Source organism: Clarias gariepinus, chromosome 11 (genome assembly GCF_024256425.1).
Source record: "Clarias gariepinus isolate MV-2021 ecotype Netherlands chromosome 11, CGAR_prim_01v2, whole genome shotgun sequence".
Lineage (NCBI taxonomy): Eukaryota > Metazoa > Chordata > Actinopteri > Siluriformes > Clariidae > Clarias > Clarias gariepinus.
Genome location: NC_071110.1, coordinates 10,807,003 through 10,817,500, shown reverse-complemented (window position 1 = coordinate 10,817,500; position 10,498 = coordinate 10,807,003). Strand labels below are relative to the sequence as shown.

The 10,498-nt window shown below is 37.1% G+C and overlaps 2 protein-coding genes across 3 annotated transcripts in view; both read left to right on the top strand.

Moving 5' to 3' along the window:
- The window catches only part of hsc70 (heat shock cognate 70), a 5,597-nt gene extending 3,789 nt beyond the window's left edge, over positions 1-1,808 (top strand). The window contains exons 5-8 of one of the 2 annotated variants that reach the window (XM_053507369.1): positions 55-257; positions 343-541; positions 623-855; positions 1,037-1,808. In XM_053507369.1, coding sequence (XP_053363344.1) covers positions 55-257; positions 343-541; positions 623-855; positions 1,037-1,222 — 821 coding nt within the window. In that variant the 3' untranslated portion in view covers positions 1,223-1,808. The remainder of the gene's footprint in view (positions 1-54; positions 258-342; positions 542-622; positions 856-1,036) is intronic. The other variant, XM_053507368.1, reaches the window with a different exon arrangement.
- A 2,843-nt stretch (positions 1,809-4,651) lies between these two features.
- Positions 4,652-8,883, top strand: LOC128533138 (chymotrypsin-like protease CTRL-1). The gene is made up of 7 exons (XM_053507364.1): positions 4,652-4,757; positions 4,856-4,959; positions 6,962-7,041; positions 7,143-7,224; positions 7,409-7,589; positions 8,253-8,380; positions 8,575-8,883. Exons 1-7 carry the CDS (start codon positions 4,712-4,714, stop codon positions 8,734-8,736), a joined length of 783 nt encoding a protein of 260 aa, XP_053363339.1. The 5' UTR covers positions 4,652-4,711; the 3' UTR covers positions 8,737-8,883.
- Positions 8,884-10,498: the final 1,615 nt, after the last annotated feature.

Below are 10,498 nucleotides of genomic sequence, written 5' to 3'. Positions count from 1 at the left end.
ATTTTAAATCTCTCATTACATGGTGTATTGTGACTTTTAAACCTTTCCATACAGCTGTCCAGGCAGCAATTTTGTCAGGCGATAAATCAGAAAATGTTCAAGACCTTCTTCTGCTGGATGTCACTCCTTTGTCTCTGGGAATTGAGACAGCTGGAGGTGTTATGACTGTGCTCATCAAGAGGAATACCACCATTCCTACCAAACAAACTCAAACCTTTACAACCTACTCAGACAACCAGCCTGGTGTGCTGATTCAGGTACCCTATGTTGACAGATACCCAGTCATAAGTCAATGGCTTTAGCAGTGTATCTTGCTATAATAAAGTGTTTTTTGCTTGTCAGGTATATGAAGGAGAACGAGCCATGACCAAGGACAACAATATTTTGGGCAAGTTTGAGCTGACAGGCATTCCCCCTGCCCCACGAGGTGTGCCACAGATCGAAGTGACCTTTGATATTGATGCCAATGGCATTCTCAACGTGTCTGCAGTGGACAAGAGCACTGGCAAGGAGAACAAGATAACTATCACTAATGACAAAGGTATCAGCACAGTTGAGATTTAGAAACACACCTAGATTTTTCTATTTTTTTCTCCGCTCTAATAACTTCTGGCTCTTTCAGGCCGTCTGTCCAAGGAGGACATTGAACGAATGGTGCAAGAGGCTGAAAAATACCGTTCAGAGGATGATGCTCAAAGGGATAAGGTCACAGCCAAGAATGCTCTTGAGTCCTTGGCCTTTAATATGAAGAGTACAGTGGAGGATGAGAAACTCAAGGACAAGATCAGTGCTGAGGACAAGAAGACAATTGTGGACAAGTGCAATGAGGTTATTGCCTGGCTGGATAGAAACCAGGTAAAGACATGAAACCACAACAGATTTTGAGTTTTTCATCAAATATCTAAGTATATATAAGATATAAGAGCTTTTTATGAAAACAAAGCAGAATATAAAAAGTGCTCATAATTCCACAGTGCTGAACATTGCATTTGTAGTTATTTGATTTGTTTGCTTTTTTTTGTCTGTTGTGCCAAAGACTGCAGAAAAGGATGAGTACGAGCATCAGCAGAAAGAGCTGGAGAAAGTGTGTAACCCCATAATCAGCAAGCTCTACCAAGGTGCTGGGGGCATGCCAGGAGGAATGCCTGGTGGCGCAGGTGGGTTCCCTGGAGGTGCAGGTGGTAGTGCTAACTCTGGGCCCACCATCGAGGAGGTTGACTAAACCTAACACCACACCAGAAGACGAGAGAGAAATCCCAGCATCAGCTACACACAAACAGCACATTTCACACTGCACTCTCATTTAAGTAGTTGTTAATGCCAGCCAGTGCCAACTGAGACCAACATACATCTTGTGACCAAATCTGGTATTTCTGTGACATGTGTTGTTGTTGTTATTTTTGTTTTTCAGTGCATTTTGTAGTGATTGGTCACAATGTGTTCTTTAGGTTAAGCTGTGATTATTTGTGCCATTACATCCACTTTTGTACAGTAGCTGTACTTCCTTACAGATGTGCTCCTCTACAGTGGTGGCTCATTAATAAAATGAAATGGATTCTCTTTCTATCTATCTTCGGCTTGTGTGTTTGTGTGCAGTGAACATTTAAGTTAGCTTGCAATGTTATTTGAGCCCTAAAAAATATAAAACATACAAAATTGCTTTACTTGCAAAAGATTTTTAAAAAAAATTAACATTTGTTCTCTGTTTGTTTTGGTACGTTTGTATGCATATCAGAAAATTAATCCTGAAAATTGTGATTTTTGCAATGTTCTTGGATGACTGAATAAAAAACTTATTTGACAAAAATAATAACATTTGAGCTGTGTTTAAGGGAAATTAGAAAGGTTATCTCAGATGGTGTACGAATATGTGATTTCTCCTGGATATGTGATTTCTCCATTATAATGCGTTTAATAATTTTTTACTTAATTTATTTTTGTCCTGTAATTGTAATGGACTTGGTTCTGTGCCAGCAAGATTCCAGTTCAGGATAATTCAGAGGTCTTTGTCCAGCTCTATGAATGTGCTGTGTTAGCATGTGAATTGGCAGGGAGACCGTTATTTGTTTGACTGCTACTCTGAAAATAGAAAAAGCCCAACTAACTTCATCAGCAGCAGCTTTCTTTGGTAAATCAACAGGGTTTTAAAAAGGTGATTGGGTTGGCTAACCACTGGATCAACAGTGCCCGGGGTTCAGGACCCTGTGGCTGATCCTACATGTTTGGCCAGAGAATTCGGAATACCTAACACAAAAAGCTGCTGAACATAGAACATCAAATTTGTGTGTGAATTTACAGTATGCATGTCATTATGTCTTAGCTGTTTAATTAGGCTTCACCACTTTGGGATTTACTGGCAGGAGGCAGATATGTTGTTTATAAATGTGAACATGTGTTTGATCATTATTGAAGCTCACGCACTTTTGCATCTTTTGCATATTATTGCATTTCTGTTTGGGAGAAATGGACTCAACTTACAGTTTATGACATATAGTTAAGAAATAAGTGAAGAAATAAATTCAAACACTATTCTATAGAAGTACCATTAGGTCAACTGTGCTTATTCTGGGAATATGAACAGAAAATAGCAAATAAATAGAGAATATGTGTCCATTTCCCAAATTCATCTCTCAAATGGAAAAACATGTCATAGAATGTGCAAAACAAACATAAACTAGGAGAAATATGAAAACCAGAGCGCTCCCTCTGATCAACATGCAGCCTCAACAAGTAATTAACCCCATGGCAATGATATCATAATTGTCACATTGTCACTGTGGCCATCACACTTTTATTCAAATCGAATGTCCCTGTAGCTAAGGCTGCTCCAATCAGTTTCCACATCAAGTCAGTTTTCTTGCCAAACAGCATTTTAAACACAGTAGTTTGCATTTTACAAAACCCCAACTCCAAGGACAAACATTATTATCTTAACTATTACACTCCGTCATATCAACAAGATGTGGGTAGTGGTAGCTCAGAGGGCTAAGACACTGAGTGAGCGATTGGAAGATTGGTGGTTTGATCCCCAGCTCCACAAGGGTGCCATTGTTGGGCTCTTAAGCAAATTTAAACTTACAGTTTTTTAAGTTGTAACTTTGCAACTTACAGGATTTGTTGCTGACAGAGGCATCAATAATGCAAACAAAGGGTCTGGAAAGGGCAGGAATAAGAACAAACAGGACAGTAAACACATGATGGTCATCCAAATGAACATGCCATGCTAATAATAAGGATTTGCAATGTGCCTAGGGGTCATTTGTCTTTTATGTGGGAACTCTGATCATTTGTTCCCACATAAAAGACACATGTCCCCTAGGCACATTGCAATGAGCTGAGTTACAGAAAAGTCTTTTAACATCTAGGGGAGGCCACCCTCTGGTGTTCTGATGGCGAATTGTCTAAGCAGGGTGTTACACCTCAACTTGGAAGGATAACTATGGAAGCTGCCCCAAGTTTAGTAACCTTGTGACGTGCAGAATTAAACTGTGTAAAATTGACATGATGTGAGAGACTGATAGTCATACAGGAAACTATTATTTTTTTATGTTATTGCTGCTACAGGTGGATCGGCAAGCTCCTGAATCATGGTTTTGTTTTTTTGTTTTTTTTGGCTTCATTTATGTTCAATAATTAGTGGCAAGTAGAAGAAGATTATATGTTGCTTTTACAGAAAAACATATAATTAAAAGATGGACTTTTAAACCTGACTGTACATACCGTACCAGTCAATGTAATATATCAGTCAAAAGTTTGGACACAGCTTTTAATTCCATGGTCTTTTCTGATTTTTCTTTCTTTCTGCACTATAAAATAATACTGAAGGCATCCAAAATATGCAATAATCTCCTTTGAACAGTTGATATTGAGATGCGTCTGCTAATTATAATTTTTTTAAACGCCCTATAACGGCTCTAGTGGTGCTGTTTGTTTTGGTTTTGCTTTCCTGTGATGGTTATCATAAGAGACAGTTTCATCATGGTGCTTGATGGGTTTTGCAAATGCAAGAACTGTTCCAGAAAAGCTAACCTAATGACATTTGTGTTACTTAATAGTTTTGGAAAAAAAAAAACAGTATTGTTCATGTAGAAAATAAATCCCAACTTGTGTCAAAATTTTTGACTAGTACAATAATATTGTCAGTTTTTAGTTATTATGGTGTTTTGTCACGTTGTAACCAGTGTTCTCATTCTGTAACCACAGTGACCTTGTGTGGTATAAAGTGATAAGTATATCAGTACATATAATGTATGCAATTTATTACATATGTTATGTAATTATCATTTTATACCACATTGGGTCTATAAGATTACAGAATGTTTTATAAGAACACTGTTTACGGAGTGACAAAATACAAGGGAATAAATATTTTAAAGGTGATATATTTTATTAATAATAATAATAATAATAATAATAATAATAATAATAATAATAATAATAATAATAATATAAGTTATCAACAATCATTTGTTTGAATAAACATAAACAGATGATCTGATTCACATCGTTTCTAGACCCGGGTTAAGTTAATATTCTATATGTGACTATAATAAACATGATATGAATGTAAGTTATAAATATTCCTGGGTCGTGGGATTTTTACAGGTGTGTCAGACCACATTGACATTTTCCCAGTTGTATCAGCTTCTGCAAGGACTATAAAGCCAGTATCAGGTCCTCTGGAATAGCAGGATAGTGTCTCAGCTACACAATGCTGTGGATCATTAGTTGCCTTGCTCTTGTGGCCTCCACACTAGGCAAGTTTTCTGAAACATAATCAACTCCATTGTAAGATTTTCTGCTTTACCTTGATTTAAACTTTATTCGTGAGTTTCTGTTTATTCCTTTTTCATAGGATGTGGAGTGCCCACAATTAAACCTCAAGTTAGTGGCTACAACAGGATTGTGAACGGTGAGAACGCAGTGTCTGGATCCTGGCCCTGGCAGGTTTCACTCCAGGTAACAAAATATTTCAGGAAACATTTAACTGGATGTGTTAATGCTGGGTGTGAAAATATTATCATTTTAACTTATTATTTTAAAGAAGCATCATATATACAGTGTTGTGAAAAAGTGTTTGCCCCCTTACTGATTTTCTTTTTTTTTTTTTGCATGTTTGTCACTTTAATGTTTCAGATCATCTATCAAATTTAAATATTAGTTAAAGTTAACACATCATGCAGTTTTTTAATGAAGGTTTTTAATATTAAGGGATAACAAAATCCAAAATTACATAGCCCTGTGTGAAAAAGTGTTTGCTCCCCTGTTAGAACATAATTTTGGTTTATCACACCTGAGTTCAATTTCTCTAGCCACAGCCAGGCCTGATATGTCCGCAATTACGAAATCACTTATATAGGACCTGCCTGACAAAGTGAAGTACAGTAGACCAAAAGATCCTCAAAAGCTAGAATATTTCCAAAGAAATTCAAAAACAAAGAAAGAAAATAATTGAGATCTATCCATCTGAAAAAGGTTATAAAGCCATTTCTAAAGCTTTAGGACAGCAGTAAACCACAGTGAGAGCCATTATCTACAAATGGCAAAAACATGGAACAGTGGAGAACCTTCCCAGGAGAAGGTCAGGCCGGCCGACCCCAAAAGCGCAGCAACAACTCATTCAAGAGGTCACAAAAGACCCCACGACAACATCCAAAGAACTGCAGACCTCACTTGACTCAGTTAAGATGAGGGTTCATGACTCCACCATAAAAAAGAGACAGAGGCAGAATTCCAAGACGAAAACCACTGCTGAGTAAAAAGAACATAAAGGCTCGTCTCGGTTTTGCCAGAAAACATCTTCATGATCCCCAAGACTTTGGGGAAAATACTCTGTGGACTGATGAGGCAAAAGTTGAACTTTTTGGAAGGTGTGTCCCCATTATGTGGCGTAAAAGTAACACAGCATTTCGGGAAAAAGAACATCATACCAACAGTAAAATATGATGGTGGTAGTGTGATGTTTTGGGGCTGTTTCGCTGCTTCAGGACCTGGAAGACTTGCTGTGATAAATGGAACCATGAATTCTGCTGTGTACCAAAATATCCTGAAGGAGAATGTCCGGCCATCTGTTTGGGACCGCAAGCTGAAACGAACTTGGGTTCTGCAGCAGGACAACAATCCAAAGCACACCAGCAAGTGCACTTCTAGTGTCATGAATCACTAAAGAAAAAACAAAATGAAGACTTTGGAGTGGTCTAGTCAAAGTCCTGACCTGAATCCAATTGAGATGCTGTGGCATGACCATAAAACGGCCAATGGGGCTGAATTACAACAATTCTAAAGGATGAGTGGGCCAAAACTCCTCCACACCACTGTAATCATTGCAAGTTATTGAAAACACTTGATTGCAGTTGTTGCTGTTAAGGGTGGCCCAACCAGGTATTAGGTTTAGGGGGCAAAACTTTTTCACACAGGGCTATGAAGTTTTGGACTTTGTTTTCCCTTAATAATAAAAACCTTCATTTAAAAACTGCATGATGCGTTTACTTGTGTTATCTTCGACTAATATTTAAATTTGTTTAATGATCTGAAACATTAAAGTGTGACAAACATGCAAAAAAATAAGAAATCAGTAAGGGGCAAACACTTTTTCACACCACTGTATATGTATAAAGAGAGAGAGAGAGAGAGAGAGAGAGAGAGAGAGAGTCAGCTAAACAAATTATACACACTTAAAAAAAATAGTATCATTAAGATATTATCATCATATATATATATATATGAATGACATATATATGTCAAAGTGTGTATAATTTATTTTGGCTGACTGTACATTTTACATATTAAATATATTTAATTAAATCAATATATCATTTTATATATGTACGTATATAAAATTCAAGTATATATAATATACTACAGTATATATAAGTAAGGTTATATAAAGTATATATGTTAATTCCAAAATAAAAACAGAAATTGCCCAAGAGGATCATTAACATGTAACTTTTCTAACTAGGAAACAACTGGCTTCCATTTCTGTGGAGGATCCCTCATCAGCCAGTACTGGGTCGTAACTGCTGCCCACTGTCGTGTGGTGTAAATAACAGTGTCCATATTCCACCACCATACTCATGCTGCTCATTGTAATTTGGTGCTCTGTCTTAAATGACCTTCATCCTTTCCTCTTTTTCATGTAGGCCCTCACGTCATCGCGTTGTTCTCGGTGAGCATGATCGCGCATCTAGTGCTGAGCAAATTCAAATCAAAACCATTGCCAAGGTATTCATTCATGTTTTTTCTTTTCTACTGTAGCTGTTTTTCTTTTCTTCTCACTGAACGCCAGCATTTGATCTCTATAAACACCGACAACACAGAATCTGAAAAGTTGCATGATTTAGTCTCATATTAGTAAATCTTTCCAGATCTATTTTATGTATATACTGTACATTTCAAACTTCCACAGGCCATCACCCACCCTTACTATAACAGCCAGAACTTCAACAATGATATCACCCTGCTGAAGCTGTCCTCTCCAGCTCAGCTGACCAACCGTGTGTCTCCTGTGTGCCTGGCCACTTCTGTTACCAATGTTCCCACTGGCACACGCTGTGTAACCACTGGCTGGGGCAAAACAGCTTTCACATGTGAGTGCATTTACTAGCATGTCAGCTATAGATATTCACCCTAAGAAACCTCTTTATTTATTGTATGTAAGACATCATTGGGCAAATAAGGCATAATGTGCCATGCCAACATTGAGGAAAACAAATCAAGCCCTACATCATATGATCACTGATCATCTATACTGGGAGTATATCTCTGGAAACTCAAGTCAGAGTACGTCGAGGACACCCCAGTCCACCACAGGGCACATATGATCACACTCTCATTTACACACGCTTCGGGCCAGTTGGGAATGCCAATTAGCTTAATCTGCATATTTTGAAGGAAACCAGAGTAGCCGGAGGAAACCCACCAAGCACAGGGAGAACATGCATGCAGACCCAAGTGCAAACCACTGCAACACCATGCTGCCACCCTTCATCTCCCTCTCCAAATTGATGGTCAAGTTCTGCCTGGTTATGAATGCGAAAATATTTTTCTACAGCCTTATAGAATTTATCTGCAATTCCCACTTCAAATGCAATAAAAACAATAAGATTTTTTTATTTATATTTTATAATACTGTTGCCTTCTGCATTCTTGCATTATCGCAAGTCACCCTTTTAGATCAGTGATTTCTGTTACTGTCCATGCTCTTCTGATTTTATTTACTCTCTGTAATTTCTTTTTCTTTCTTTGTTTAGCGAGTCCAAATATTCTGCAGCAGACCGCCCTTCCTATACTGAGCTTAGCACAGTGCCAGCAGTACTGGGGCAACAGGATCTTTGATTCTATGATTTGTGCTGGAGCCTCTGGTGTTTCCTCTTGCCAGGTGAGCTGAAATGGACAAACACAATTAACAAGACTTTTTTGTTTTGTTTTCGGGACACCACTGTGATCATGTGGAATGTGACATACTGGAATATGTAGGGGAATAACAGCACTTAGTGGCCCATGCACAGTATGTAGTGTAGCAATGTCACTTTTTTATACTGCTAATGTGTTTGGTGTTGGTGATATGTGCAGGGTGACTCTGGTGGCCCTCTGGTTTGTCAGAGTGGTGGTGCCTGGCATCAGGTCGGAATTGTGTCTTGGGGAACAACCAACTGCAACGTGCGCGCCCCTGCTGTCTACGCCCGTGTTTCCTACCTCCGTAACTGGATCGACCAGATTGTTGCCAGCAACTAGGCAGCCAACAGCTTCATGGTGACCTTAAGGATCTCAGTAATTTATGTTCCTGTTTTTGACAATTCTGTCCTTATCAACAGCTAAGGTCACTCTCCATCATTTTTATTAGAAACTAATTCCTAATAAAGGTTCAAGAAGCAATCCATACCAGATTGTGTGTGTGTGTGTATTTTTTGTAACTGATTTCTTTATAACTAAGCCACATATAAGGGGTTATCCAAAAATTGAGACTATTTAAGTATTTAAGTAAGTACCAACAGATGGCAGCACAAGGCTGCAAGCACAGTCACAGAGAGCTCCAACACTCCTAAGCAGTGTGTCAAAAGTGGACATACAGTAAAAAAAAAAACAGAGCCTGTAAACAGAGCTAATCTTAAAAAAGTTTTAAACCATCTCATAAATTTTTAAAGTTTTATTTAAATGTGGGAAAACTTTAAACAAAGGCATTTCATAATGTTGTGCCAATTTAAAAAGTATGAAAAAACTTTTTTTTTAGCATAATTTAAATGAAAGTTGCTTACGGATGCAGCTGAGTTTTTTTTTTTTTTTTAAAGAACTATAGAGCATAAAAATTTTAAAAATACAGGTTAAAGTTTAAAACAGCACCACTTGTTGGACAAAACCAGATTACAAAAAAGACAAAAACAAGAAATAGGCATTTTAATGGAGATAGGATATGTTAATTCAGTTATGCATCTATGTTGTTGTTTGTTTTTTGTTCATGTATCACCACACTATCTCCAGAATTTTTTAACTTGTATCTGTTTGCACCTCCAAAATTAGAAGAAGAAAGAAATAATATTGAATTGGGTTTTTTTTTTTTTTTTTTAAACATCATATTTACAAAATGGCAATTCAGATGAAATTGGTATTTAGGGATCGTGATATTATATTGACTTATTCCTGGTGATTCCTACTTTTTACATTTTTCTTTTGTCAACACGAAAGAGAAAAAAAATAGGATTTAGTAAATAGATAATAGGTCAGATTACATATTTTTTCTTTTATCATTTAAAGGAGCTCATGTCTCCTTTAAAGGGAATTAACCCTGTTGTTTTATGCAGTGTACAATAGCCAAATTAATTCATAGCCACTGGGAATCTGGTGAATAACTTCCTTACTGTGTCTATAGTGGCAAAACACTAGGGTAATGCTTAACAATTCTTTCTGATTGAAGCAGTAAGACCAAAATAATCAAACAAGACTGAGTCAACATGATTTTTTCACCAATAAACAAGAAACGCACCTAAAGCAGACATGCAGTTAAATGCATGGGCGTAAATAAAGGGCTCATCTAAACCTTGGCATTCATTAAATATGGTATTTACCTGTGTGTAAAACCTCTTACATAATGAGGGTTTTTTTGGGGGGGGCTAATCCTATATCCTATTTTAATGTTTTGACGAGGTAGTGCAACAGATGCTGAGAATTTAAAACCTAGTTTATGTTTTTGGGTTTTCATTTGCAAATTGTTGCTTTGTTTTGTAATAAAGATGCTCTGTTTATTAGAATTAATAAGCAAGTGAGCAAATGAAACCTTGTGTCAATTTAGAAGGAAATGTAAAAATATTGTGGGACCTTGCTAATATTATGTGTTAAACAAATTCTATATCACTGGTTTGATAGCAGTCAGATCCCAAGACACATTTAGCTGCATTCACACCTGTAATTAATCCATTGTTGCAGAATCCATTTCTGTTTAGATCATAATAAAAAAGAGCCTTCCAAGAAGCGAAATAAAGTTTTCAGCATAAAAAGTCCA